This window comes from Daphnia pulicaria, chromosome 1, assembly GCF_021234035.1.
Source record: "Daphnia pulicaria isolate SC F1-1A chromosome 1, SC_F0-13Bv2, whole genome shotgun sequence".
Lineage (NCBI taxonomy): Eukaryota > Metazoa > Arthropoda > Branchiopoda > Diplostraca > Daphniidae > Daphnia > Daphnia pulicaria.
Genome location: NC_060913.1, coordinates 372,907 through 387,628, shown reverse-complemented (window position 1 = coordinate 387,628; position 14,722 = coordinate 372,907). Strand labels below are relative to the sequence as shown.

Below are 14,722 nucleotides of genomic sequence, written 5' to 3'. Positions count from 1 at the left end.
GGTTTTTGGGAGCAAAACAAGGGAGTTGGGATTGGTTTGGGATTTTTCGCCTCTGTCAGTGTAATTCTCCAGGAGGTTCCGACCGTATTGTCTCCTCCGGATTTCCGGCAAAGTCCTCGACTTTCCTTACACTACCGACCGCTCTCGAGATTCCGGCAAAGTCCTCGACTTTCCTATCTCTGTAGGTATAGGTAAAATAGGGTCACAGGATGGAAAGGTAATTTTCACGAGAATTTCTACATTTGAACACATAAGTAGCATTCAACAGCTTTTAAACAATAGGGAAAAGACCGTGGTGTGAAAAATGGAAAACCGAACGTGTTCCTCTCTATACCCTGACTACAATAGGGAAAAGACCGTGATGTGAAAAGTGGAAAACCGAACGTGCTCCTCTCCCTACCCTGCATCTCCACCAAATGTCACGGGTAAGGAGGCTAACACGCTCGGTTGGAAAGAGCGACCAGAAGCTGTTTGATAAAAGTGAAACAAACAGACTGGAGGTCGCGACTCCACCACCGACACTCACACCAACACAGTAAAAAGAGTCCAATCAACACACAGACAAGAACAGTGAACAACTCAACACTACAGAAAAGTCCAAGAGAAAGTCCAACACCGAGAGACATGCTAACCCTTTTTGTATCCTCAGTCAACGTCGTTTCGTCCCCAAGAATTATTATTGTTAAGCGTCGGAGAATCGTCAACTTCCCAGGATCAGAATCGAATGGGAAACGTCGATTCTGGGAACTAATCGGTCGAAACGTGACAATATTTATACGTACATATAAGCTCTCTCCGCAGAAATATATGTTTTATTGCGTTAGCTTATAGAGTATACAGCAGCATTCAAAATGTATAAATACAATAGCATTGTGTTTTAATTCTTTTGGGCTTATTCCTGGTCTAGACTGTTTTCGCCGTCCATCAGATTTAGATATATAACATTCAATGACATTTTTTTAAATGTTATACATTGTAGCTATAAATGAGCTATTATTTGAGCGATTCAAATCATTATATATTTACAGATAATAGATTTTGGATGTAATGTAAATAGTTATTTGGGATGTAATCAAAGACAAGAGAAATTGGCGAAATCAACGCGCTGCTGCTGCCGAGGTAGTACGTCGTCATCTGTGAAGCATTCGATTATTCGTAATTGAATTTCTTTGCCGCTCTGTTGGCTATATGCTGTTGCTGCTGGCTGCTGCTGCTGTCAATCCTTTGGGAAATGCACTGCGCGTCGCGTCCAGCAGTTGATCACATCAACCCACAATGTTTTCCCTTGTTCGCGTGCTGCATTCTGCTGGACCGCGACAGCACGCGCGTCCGTCCGTTTACACAGTCCATCGGGAAAAAGAAAAATTGAAGCGATCTAGTATAATGTTTAATATAGTGATTCCGCAACCTTTTGATCGGCGTATACACTGGTCTGCATCACACACACAGCCCATCGAGATTGGGTGAAACAATTATTAATGGTCAATAATAATTCGATAAAGAATTACAAGGAAATCTGATTTATAGTATATGTAATATAGCTATATTATACATTTATCGATCTCTTCAATATTATAGGGATTCACATATATAAAAACCGCGAATGAATTGCTTATAAAACCAATAACCTATATGTGGCGCAGCAGGAGTAGGAAAAATCATCGATTTTTGATTGGTGATATTCTAATTATTCGACTGCTGCTGCGGTCTCTATATACATATATAGTGGTGAAGAGGGAGCTGCTGCCGGTAAATGGGCCATATAATATAGTGAAGAGAGAGCTGAGCTCAATTCATTAATTAAGAAAGACTTGGCTTTTTCTTCTTCTGCAAAATAGAAAAAGAATAGAGAGAGACAGCTCTCTATTATATAGCTCTATATGCTCTCTCTATATATTATAGATAGATATATCGGATGAGAGAATCTAAGAACAAGAGAGATCGTTTGCTTCTGGCCTATTGATCTGATAAACGGAGCCAAGTGGATCTCCGCGCCGTGCCCGGTGCTACGCTGCGATCCGGGTTGACGATTATATTCCCGCGACCCATTATATAGACTATTAGAACACAGCACAGCAGACGTTCGCCTTCATATATCTATATCATACGCGTTGGTTGGTTGGTTCGCCAATCATCGCCGGTGCTTGATTGGTATAAAGGAGAACCTCTCAACCTAATTTATTATTAGAGAGAGACGAACGATAAATATATCTGATGTAGGTATATGTTATTACCATATAGCTCTTGTATATTCTTTTAGATTTCGTTGCTGTCCCACTCTCGAGGTCTTCTTCATATAATATAATGGCGACGAGAGCTATACTTATATAATATAGTCAAGTCGATTTTGGGGGGGTTTTCCAGTGAAATCTCTTTGAAAACCTGGAAAGCCATACATCTGATTTCTAAAAGCGTTTTCCTATATAGATATCTATCTAATACGTCATAATAATAACGGGATTTTGATCCTCGTCTGCTCTTGCCCCTCTTGCCAACGCGCGGAAATAATCGTTTCCAAGATGGAAGCTCATTTCACGGGTTGATGAACCATCGCACAGCACAGAGAGCAGTTGCCGATGAGGACCTTCGTCGTTTCTATAATATACAGTTTTTAGCTGCTCTATAATTCGTGAAATTCTCCCATCACCACCACACCACGCCCCCACCCCCCCCCCCCCACCTCCTCACGTTTTTATATTATACGTCTTTGATTTTTCAGATGACGTATAATTTAATTGCTCTTGTCGTTTTCGCTCTACGAAACTCTCAATGACAATGGTTATCTTTATTGTTGATATTAAAATATACGATTTAAGTTTCGCTGTGATTTATTATTATTATTTCACAGAAACTAATATATATAAGCTCATTTGGCACGGCGTTATTTCTTTTGCCCATCATCATTTTATACAGCAGAGATCGAATTCAGCTGCACCTATATATGTGCTGCGTCATATAATATTAAAGATCTGTAATTGTATAATAATAAAGAAATAATATAATCAGCTTAATTATATAGAGGCGGGTTCAATCGCTCGGGTTGGGCCAACAGCACAGCACACACACACACAAAGGGCAAATGCGAAACCAGAGACTCTCGTCGACGCGATGACCAGATCTATATAAAAATGGAGCTAGGCGTTGGCTTATTGGCTGCTGCTGGCCTACGTGACGCTGTGATTCTATTTCACCTCTTTCTTTTTTATTATTATTTTATATGACTGCTTTTATTATTATTATTATTACCCTATTATGACAAGGTGCGCTGGGTATTAGCCTATGTGTGTGAGTGTGTGTGTGTGTGTGTGTGTGCTGCACACATATATACTAATAGGGAGAAAGTCAGTGGCTGTTGTCATAGTAACTATGTTGTGTATTGTCCTATATAGCATAGGAAGAAAAAGAAAAGATGTGATGGGACTATAAACATATATGTGTCAATGTGTGTAAAAAAAGGACCGAAAAGATTCTATTATAGAATACCCGTATGAAAACGCCCCTTTGATTAATCACTGATAATTGAAGGATATTAGCTTGATTAATTTTCCAATGATTTTCGCCATCAAAATTCGGACATGATTATTACTGACTTAGCATAAATTTATCACTGAGAAATGAATGGTTTTTCTTTGATTTTCAAATCATATATTCACTTACTTTTGACTGATTTAATGTGAAGTTTTCAATGCTTTTTTATTGATTAGTTTTTCAATGCTTTTTTATTGATTGATTTTTCAATGCTTGTATCCAATGACTTTTTTTTATAAAATTTACTATACTAGTTTTCTTTCTCTACCAGTTTTGAACTCCTGTTGTCGGTTTTCCTTACCCTTGTTCTCCTTTTTTATTTTACTTACCTATCTATTGTCTGTTAGAATTAATTGTATCATTGGTTGAAATTTTCCGTATCGGGACTTGAACCATCGCAACATTGAGTGGTAGCCAGACTCTATAACCAACTACCTATTACGTTGGACATTCTATAAATTTAGTCAGTTCAAGTATCTAATTCATACGTATCTATATCAGGCGTTGTGATAAACAATTTTTTTTTCGAAGAAAAAGAAAAACGTGTTGGTGGTGTGTTTGGTATTTTTATAATCATTAAAAAATCTTTCACAAAATCATGAAATAACATATAAGAAAAATGCTAGAAATAGGATAGAGTCCAGAAACGAAATATTTGTCATTGCAAAATCAATTAGCGGATAGAAATTATAACCGAGCCCGAAAAAAATCATTCATTTATCACTAGAAACATCATTATATTGTCATTTAGGATATAATCGTTTAAATTAGGTCTCAAAATTATGGTATCTTCCTTCATATTTACGATGATTGCGCTGTTCGCCTAGGAGTCGCTTTCGCGTTAAACCAAGACTACCACCCGTCTTACCATCATCATATGAAGAAGATACCAACTGAAATCATACTCAGAGTTATTTTCATTGATTCATATTTATAAGCCCCGATCTGGGATTGAACACGGTACCTTTCGATCCATAGGAGCGTGCGATAACCATTGGCCTATGGTTGCACATTCGATTCTATATTAACCATGTTGACAACGCCGTATGTTTCTTACATATGGAAATTCACCCTTAATATCATTGATTTCGACGCAACAAAATAATATAAGTCAATGATTCTTCATAAGAAGAACGTGAAAAGCATTCCAAAGGCCTTTCAGTGATAATTTATTGATATTTGAGAAATCATTTGTAATGGTATTTCATTTACTATGTTCACTATTTAGTAATAATCGGCAATAAAGTCAATGAACTATCAGTAAAATATTAATCGGGATAACTAATGATTTACATTGATAATCAGTGAAAATCCAATGATTCTGGAAATCCCTGTCGTGATATTTGTCAACTGTGCTAGGCTGCTAGCCACTGAAATATCATTAAAATTTATGTTGGGAAAACTTAGTGATTTAAACGGAGCAGTATTCAATCAATCAATAGAAATCATTGGATAAAAAATCATTCTCAGTGATAATTCTCAGTGGTAATCCCTGAAATATCACTGAAATCTGAGGAAAGCTCAGTGATATGAACTGAGAAGTAATTATAAAAATCAATAGCAAGCTGTATAAAAATCATTATAAAATCAAAATTACCGTTTGGGACTCATTGAACAATCATTTATTAATCATTGGAATGATTTCTTAGTGATAAATAGATGCTGATTATTGATTTGTAGGTGTCGATGAAGTATGGCAATAAAATGATAAGAAATTCAAAGGTTTACTGAAAATTACTGAAAATGTAAATATCAGTAGAAAATCAGTAATTTTTCAAAAGAAAATATTCCATGGATTTTTACGTTATGTTCATTGATTAGTTCAATGACTAAGTTAAGTTTAATCACTGCAAAATACTTCATTTTCTGGATCTAATGATAAACCAATGAGTTTTTTGGACTCTGTTTTAATTTTTGAAATATCTTTGATTTTCCAACGATTTGTTACTGACTTTGTAAATTGATTTGTCATAGAAAATCATCGCCAGTGATAATTGCGTGACATTCTTACTGACATTCTATGACATTTCAGACTGTCTATTGATTTGTGTATGCTTTTCATTGATCTGCAGTGATTTTCATTGACTCATTTCCATACGGGATATAGTTTACAGGTAGATATGTATAGCATTATTCCTATATCCGGCGTAAATGTACTAATATATCTATGTATAATAAAATATTGTATATATCCTATAATCGGATGCATAAAAATATAATACGTATCTATTTTATTAAGGTCAGTCGGTTTCGTCCTATATACATTATATGCTCTGCTGGTCAAAATATATCTAACAACCATAATAGCTCGGGGCTATCACAATAGAGAGAATATAGTGATTATATTCTTGCGTAATGCTGTCTGCTGAGCATCGAACCAGCACAACTGCTGATGGAGGCATCCTATATATGCTGGGAATAACCCCTTTTCCATATCATATACGTGTGCTACCACACTGTCAATAGGTTATTATATAATTGATGCCGGCTGCTTGCATGTGATTATATGTATAGGCCCTATTATTGTTTAGTCAGACATTACAGCACAGCTATATACAAGTCTTGTATAATACCTACAAGTTAAATAGAATATATAGAATGTCCATTCAATTGATGTGCGCTGTGTCCTGCTGTTCTGCCACACCCTTTTCCTCCACTCTCTAATAATATATACTCCTGTTTTTTTGAAGTACATAAGAGATCCCCTGTGAGCTAATAGGTCCTCGTCGGCTCTCTCCCAACGTCCTTTATATATAAATGTACCTTATAAAGAGCGAAAGGATGAGGAGGGCAAGTTTCGTGTTACTTCCCCTCCTCCCTCCTCCTTTCCTGGCTGTGTGCTGTGTTGGGGTGTCCCGTGTCCGCACTCTGGCGCTCCCGCGTACGGACCGCGTCGTCACTAATTAACACCCAGAAGAAGAGGCTGCTGCTCCTGCTGCTGGGTTGCTTCTGCTGCCTGGGGCGACGAGCTCTAGCAGCAGACAGGTCAATCTATCCTATATATAAACTATAGACTATATGTATGGCTGCTGCTGCCTTATAGGGGCGCAATAATATCGCCGCAGCTGGGAAAACCCATTGAAAAGAGACTCTCGCCGGGCGAGCCGCGCTCTCATATTCTCGGCCGGCGCTTTTGAAGAAGGAAGGAAAGGAATATAGCCTAAAGCCCAGCAGCATTAAAAAGAAAAAAGGAAAAAAATATCATAATTAGATTCCTATTTCAATTTCTAATTATATATGTCAGGCAGCATATTCGACTCGGGCGCTTTGATTATCTATAAGGACCTCTTGGCAGCAGGGACGTCTTTATATATGTATATGTATAATACATTATATTATTATATCGACTGTTGTAACATTATATAATTTCTGAAAATGCAATTTACTGCTTGCCCCCTATATAAAACTATTTGATGTAACAAAAGTTCCTTTTGATTTAATTTGATTCAATCTTTGTATATATTTCCACAGGTGAACAGCAAGTGGGATCTGCCGGACGTCGTCTGCGACTTTTACATCGCCATGGACGTCACCTGCAGCACGTCGTCCATTCTCAATCTGGTGGCCATCAGCATCGATAGGTATGTAACTATCTAAAATACATTTAAGCAGCAACCATTCATGATTCAACCAAGTTTGATTCGCGGTTTGATTTACAATATTATATCATCACCCCGTGAAAGTGTTGTAGGCCTATACACGGGGTGAGAAAGAGTGTGTATACAATCGAGGTCATTATGTACATGTTTTCAATTTGTTGTGTAGGCTATTAGATCTATATTTCCGTATTATTCGATTTGATGGATACATCTAATAGAGAGAAGTTTCTTTGACGTTTTGTCATATATTATACAAGAATATAAGGAAACAGTTTTGTAATGTTATACAACGCTGCTGCTGCTGCTGTGGGAAGTTTTCTGGCGATCGATCCGGTGCTGTGTTATACTGGACCTGCTCCTTTTTTCTCTCTTCCATCAACCCCCGTGCTGTGTTCTCTATCGAGTGTGTGCTGTGTGTCTAGTACACACACACACACACGCTCAATTGGAAAAACCTTTGATCCTTTTTGACGGTGGCGAACGCACGCGGGGGGGGGGGGGGGATTTTAGATTCTCTTATTCTCTTTCTTGTATTTTTCTTTCTTCTTCGTCTTCTTCTTATTCTTCTTCCATTCTCAAGCCCTTTACCGTTCCAGCTCTCCTTCTATTTATTTTTTTGTTTTGCTTTTATTTTCATCATTCTTTTTCGACGACTTCTTCTATTTCTTCTTGTATTTCTATGCAAGAGCACTTATTGACTCGTGCAGGGGTTCCCTCTGCTGTGTCGTGTTATGTTGTTTGATCGAGAACTCGAAAATCCCCCAATCCGATCAAAGTTCAAAAAAAAAAGGAAAAAGAAGAAGAAGTTTCTTCTTTTTTCTTTCACGAAACGACGACGACGACACAAAAGCCGATGGCGAGAAAAAGAATAAAGTCCCTCGCTCTCTCCAACACACACAGCACAAAAAACGTCAACGTATTACATAAAGAATGTAAAAGGAAAACGGAATCAAAACATCAATTATATACATCTCTCTCAGCAAAAGAAACCTGTGGAGAGAGCCATAGCAACACACATCACGCAACAGCAGCCATCGATATCATAAATTGCCATAGAAATCAAATACTTAACACAATATATAGCTGTTGTCAATCGTAGGTATAATAAATATAATAGCCAAATGGCAAGGGGTTACATAATATCTGGTAACGCTTGTCATCCTCGCCGATACACAATTCAACCCCAAAGAGTTAAATAGATAAATACAATATTAGCTACATCTATACTATAGATCACTTCAGCCACAAAAGAGGGCGACCGCGACATTAAATCAAAAGGCAATCACCTTTTTTCGATTGTTTCTTTCTCAACAACCCAAAAAAAAAGAAAGAAAGAAGAAGATGCTGTGCCATTATAGAATGGGAAAAAGAAGGAGAGCTATATAGCGCCCGCCCGTGAGCAGAGCAGATAATCTGAACCTACAAGGACGAGCAGAGAACACAGGGACGAGCAGCAGCAGCAAAGCAAAGCCTTCGGGGAGCAAGTATATACCGCGACAGCACATAAGCAGACGCACACAGCAGGAGCAGGGCGGACGAGAAGCGGAGAGAAATAAAGGAAGAGCACAGCAGTAAATCCTTGTCTCGACGACGATTAGAAGCCAATCAGAGATGCTCGTGCACGCTCTCGCTCTCTCTCTCTCTCGTCTTTTTTTTTCGATTCTTTTCCTCTTTTTCTTTTAGATAAATATAAAAACGCTTATACATTTCTTTTCTTTCAGCTGCTGCTTGCTTGCTGCTGGCCTCCGCGTTTGTTCTTTTTGTTTAGATTTTTATTTGTCCAGCAGCAGCAGACCGGCCAAATGATTCCGGCGATTCGGATCACGACGGTGACAATAGAGCCGCCCGTCTTGGCCAGCACAAAAACAAACTAAAGCTAGATATAGGACAAGCAGAGAGAGAGAGAAAACCAAAATTGCAGGTCGTTTGTGTTGGATAGATTCGATCTCTAATAGAAAATGAGGTCGTCGTCTTGGTCGTCGTCCGCCTTTGCTGCCTCCCACGTCTTTATATAACAACAGCTGATGAACACTCGAGAGCACCGGACCTCCCCTTCCCCCTCCCCTACCCATTGATGATCTTCTTGTGAGCAGAGCGCAAATGACATAATAGAAAAAGAAAAAAAGAAAAAGTCCTATGGGAGCTCTGCTGTGATGTGTAATAGGGGAAGGTTTGTTCCGTGCTGTTGTTGCCCAAGCGCCAATTGCACTTGTGCGGTTGAATCAACTCGGTGGCCTTTCTCAGCTCTCTCGGGTCGTCGCTACGTGATTAGTCACATCACGAATGTATGTACGCTATAAGAATACATAACATTTCTACTGTCCTATATATATTTATATACTCTATTACACACGCATTATATTGTAATGCGCAAATGTGTGTAAATCAGTCAATGCAGGAGCACCTTATAAATTCCCCGGCGCCAGCACCAGCATGCAGCATGATCGTCGTCACAGCAGCATATAGTATGTCACAGCATATAGAAAACCTCACCAGGACGACGACGACATCATACACGGTCGATGAACGAAAAACGTATACATACATGTACATCTCTACAGCAACAGCAGGAGTGGGTGGGTGGGAATATAACGGGGGGCGCGTAAAGTGTCTAGACGCGCGCGCCCCAAGTTGACGGACGTGATTCCATCCCGTTGCACACGCTCCGCTGCCTACATCCAATCTTTCACTGTACACACTAGACACACACACACAAATACATAACACACACACACATCGTCGTCGTCGTTGCGTTTGGCTGTGTGTGTTTATAGACGAATGATCAGCAAGCCGAAATGGCGCGGGACAGAGACAAGTGGAGCGTGTAGGAGGCCCTCATGTTTCTAACCAAAACGACGAAGCCGTCACAGTTTCTACGTCGAGTCTACCCTGCTGCTGCTCGATGGTCTTCCACAGAGCAGTCATTTCTCTTCAGGACCAGCAGCAGTAGAGTATATAGATGTGTACAACCTTCATATAGTAGAGTCTGTGCTGCTGCTGCTGCTGTATATAGACTTGAGAGAACTAGAGATTTATATCTTGCGTGCAGCAGCTATATAAGCGTCTCTTTATATTACATCTGTATAGCTGCCACAGATGTATGTATACTATATTTAGACGTTTTGCTGATGGTCTTTATATATTGATGATGTCTGATTCCCCAGGAGGGCTGCAGAGGCTGCTGCACATATTATGTGTGGTCTGCTGTGATGTGCGGCGATCAATCATCGTTTTGAAAAACATATATGACTATAGCTATAGTTTGATTTATGATGGGGAAAACGTATGTTTAACCAAACAAACAGACACACAGCAGCACTTGATGTGAATTGAGTTTATACCTAAATGCTGACCAAGTCTTCCTTTTTTGTGTTGTCTATTGGTTTTGAAAAGTTTAGATTTCTTCCCTTCCCAGTTATATATGATGTAATAATATGGTATATTATATTTTCTGGTGAAGGAGAGGAAGATATAATAAAAGAAAAGAAGAAAGAAAAAGAAAGTATAGTAAATCTGCACAGATTATTTTTCCAGGGAAGAACTTTGTACACAATGGTTTATTAAAATTCGTCGTAAATTCATCGCTGTCGGGATGAGAAAAAATCTGCATTTTCGCTGCTGGGAGGGGGGGGGGGGAAGAAAAACGGGGAATACATACATATGTAGCCATGTGGGGTGCTGGGAAAAGGATTACATATAAACGCGGGATTTTTTTAAATCATTCAAAAGAGTGGAATAAGAATGTCATATACGACGCCGGCTAAAGGATTTTTCAATTCAGACAAATCTCACGTTCTTTTCTTTCTTTATCTTTCTTGACTTTCCATCACTAAATTGGGTACAAAAATATACAAAATACGTTGAAAAGTCTCTAATGCATTTATCAAATTCGACTTATTGAAGACTGTCAAATGCGCATCTACAACAACTGAAACGAAATTTGGAAAACTTGTTTGGTTTATATTTGAATCCAATGACATTTGGGATCACACATGTCGCGCGCGGACCCAAACATAATATTATAATAATAATAATAGGGATATTAATTCAAGAGACATTAGAAAATTACTATTTGATGACGGAACGCGGACTCTCTCTATATAAGAGGATATATATCTCGACATATCATGACATATATCGTCAAGAATGTAATAAAGAGCGTTGGACTGGAATTGCCGAGCGTCAAAAGTTCTTTTCTAGATCTTTCTCTTTTCTGATATTATTACACAGTTCTAATATCTATATCTTTTTCTCTTTCTTATATTCTCTCTCCTGCCCTGCTGATGCTGGCCTCTTTTTTTCTATACTTTCTCTCTATATAATATCCGATTGGATAGATAATAATAATCAGACAAAAGGAAGAGACAAGAAAAAAAGAAAGAAAAGTTTCTCAATTCGATGGGCAAATGGCGCTCTATATTGATGTCTGCTGCTGCTGTGCTCAATCAATCGGGCGAGCGCGGGGGCGATTCGACTAGATCCTTTTTATTGTGTGTGTGTGTGCAGCTGATGCTGCTGCTGTTGAGCTCCTGTGGAATTTCTTTTTCATCGCTCGATGACGCATCGTCCAATGCAACCCGTCGACCCGGATGACCAGCAATTGATAATATAACAAAGACATTGCTGCTGTTGGTTCTTTTTCTTTATAAAATTTTATCTATTACATTTCGAGATCTCCCATCAAGTAAACTTGTTATATAACCAGCGTGCTATAGAGGGAGAGAGATAGAGAGAAGACTGTCAACTCGTTAAATCAACAGAGCGGGCGTAATGCAAGTTGACATCCCCCTCCTATTTCCGTCTTGTAGTACTACAGCACAATGGCGAGGACATGTCGTCCTTATACGCACGTCGTTTGTCAGCTCTCTCCAAGTATTACTACACAATTTGACGTCGCTAAATGGCCATTATAACGTTGCCCCAAGGAAATCTACATTGTCCTTTATATAGAGCATCGATATAAATGATTATAATTCCAGCACATGCTTAATATAAATGAAATGCATCAACAACGATATTAACCTTCTGTGGCATTGATTCTCAATGATGAATGATTGATGAAGGTACATCGCGGTGACTCAACCCCTCAAGTACGCCCGCCACAAGAACCACAAGCGGGTGTGGCTGACCATCGGCCTGGTGTGGGCCATCTCGGTGGCCATCGGTCTGCCCATCGTCCTCGGCTTGAACAACACGGAGCGACGCATCCCGACCGACTGCGGCTTTTACAACGCCGATTTCGTCATCTACTCGTCTCTCTCCTCCTTCTACATCCCCTGCATCATCATGATCTTCCTCTACTACCAAATCTTCAAGGTAATTACATCAGCAACAACCACAATTATAATATTTGAAGATTTTTCAAAATGTTTTTGGCGGGCTTTTTGAAATTTAAAAAAAAAATATTATTAGCATCACCCCTCGTGTGTGTATAATGCTTCGCGCTGTGTGTGCGTTGTGCTGGGCGACCGCGAGACACGATCTTTGCGTGACAGTCAGCCGTCGTGGCGGCGGTGGACGTGGGAAAAAGGGAGAAAAAACGGTTAATTTTGCTGTTGGTGCTGCTGGCCGGAGTCGCGCGCGATGTCTTTTGTCGTCGTGATGATGAGAAAGCACAGGCCAACGACGACGGGCCAGCGCACACACACACGGCGACGTATTGATCCTTTTTTCCAGCTCCGCGCGGAGAGAGATGTACCTATATAGGCGCGACCATCGGTTATGGAGAGTTTACCTTTTTATTTTTTTTGAAGTTACGCACATCACAAAGTGACGCTCAACGCGCCCAATTTTATGATTATTTAGGTAGGACTTAGGTAGAGAAGTTATGTCGAGAGGCTTTTTTGTTGTGGGGGGGAACTCGACATTGAAGCTGGTATAAGTTTATATATCCGGTGGATATATAACAACAAGGGAATATGATGTGCTGTAACACAACTAAATTGATATTTTGAAAAAAAGGCGCCAGCTGAGCCAGGAATAAATATAGAAAAATGGACAGGAGAGAGATTTGCTATAAAATAAAATATCTATAATTTATATATAGGAGCGGTTGATATTTGTATATGGGCTGATGTCCAATGGATTCACGCCGATATCAGCACAATTTTCTAATACATATATATTATAGACGCCCAGGGCTATCTAATATATATGTATTATTATTATACAAAAGACGAGTGGATATAAAAAAAGTCAAATTGAAAAGATATGACGGACAGTCTCTGTGATATGGTAGAACTTTGTCTCTTGACATGTAGCCTATATAAGTGTTACATATAGATATAGACCAGCACTCGAACACGACTGCAGACCCTCTCTATATAGGCCTATCTGTGTCCTTTTTGACTCTCCATGATAAAGAAAAAAAATATAACGTGTATAAATATACATGCCGCTGTCGGGTGTGTCTTTTGACTGACTCTGCTGATGTAATAATGTACAAAAATATACATTATGCATACCGGATCTATTTATCACATTTTTCACGCCACCATTTGTCCTCCTCGATGTCGTATATAATTCTCTATACCTGATTATGTATACAGCACCTTTGGTGCGGTCTGTATGCTGTATACTTTCCGCATATTATATGTACAAATCGATGGCCATGCACGTATATCTAATATATAGATAGCCCGCGGCGCGCAAATAATATCGACCGCGTCTATATATCTTTTGCGGGGAGATGAGCTCAGCATCAGCAACAAGGAATAATATAGAACAAATCTAAACGTATATATAATTCTTGATTCTCCTGTATTAGATAGATTAATAGATGAACGTGTGTAGGTGGAAAGGGTACTATAGCTTTGACTGTGGCAATCCATATCCGAATGCATCGGAATGCATTTAGAGAGGGAACGCGATAGACGGCCATCATAAGATATATGTAGGTTCCATCTATAGAATTCTCTTCCATCATCAATCCTTTTATACATTTATATTATTATATTCAGCAGCTCTCTCTCTGATGATGCGCGCGCCCTTTTGTTCAGCTCATCCGATGAGACACTTTGCTGGGCGACGGGGACTTTGATATATTTAATACATTTTCGAAGGGGGTCACCGAGTATATGTTATTATAAGTCCGTCCCCCGCCTTTTTTATATACTTTAGAGTCTCGCGAATGAACTGAGATTCCGCTTATACCAAAGAAAATCTCAAAATTTCAAAGATTCCAAGAAAATTCCAAGAAATATATCGATCTTATTATGTATAAATCTATACTGATGCACAATATACATAAAAGAATGAGCGCCATTGTATATAGCGCATTGGGAAATGGACTGCTGCTGCTGCACATCAGTTCACGTGTGCTGAATATATAATCGCACAATTCAGTTCACATGATGGATGCCGGGCATCAGATATAGTCTATTATATAAACGATATAATCTTTATGTATCTGTCAACTTTTGATATTGCTGGCTCCTCTTTCTCTCTCCGCGTTGTGATTCGCGATGTGAAACATCAAATTGTACACACACAGGGCAGCAAGCGGAGAGTGTACACGCGTGTGTGTCTATACACACTAAACACACCATCATATACATCTGATGTATTGGTGATGCTGGCCTCTGCTGAGCAACAGC

General features: G+C 39.2%; 1 protein-coding gene across 2 annotated transcripts in view; it reads left to right on the top strand.

Moving 5' to 3' along the window:
• LOC124352507 (dopamine D2-like receptor) overlaps window positions 1-14,722 on the top strand; it is a 73,501-nt gene that overhangs the window by 45,714 nt on the left and 13,065 nt on the right. For both annotated transcript variants that reach the window (XM_046802043.1, XM_046802035.1), the window contains exons 2-3: window positions 7,000-7,109; window positions 12,191-12,443. In XM_046802043.1, the coding sequence (XP_046657999.1) occupies window positions 7,000-7,109; window positions 12,191-12,443 (363 nt within the window). The remainder of the gene's footprint in view (window positions 1-6,999; window positions 7,110-12,190; window positions 12,444-14,722) is intronic.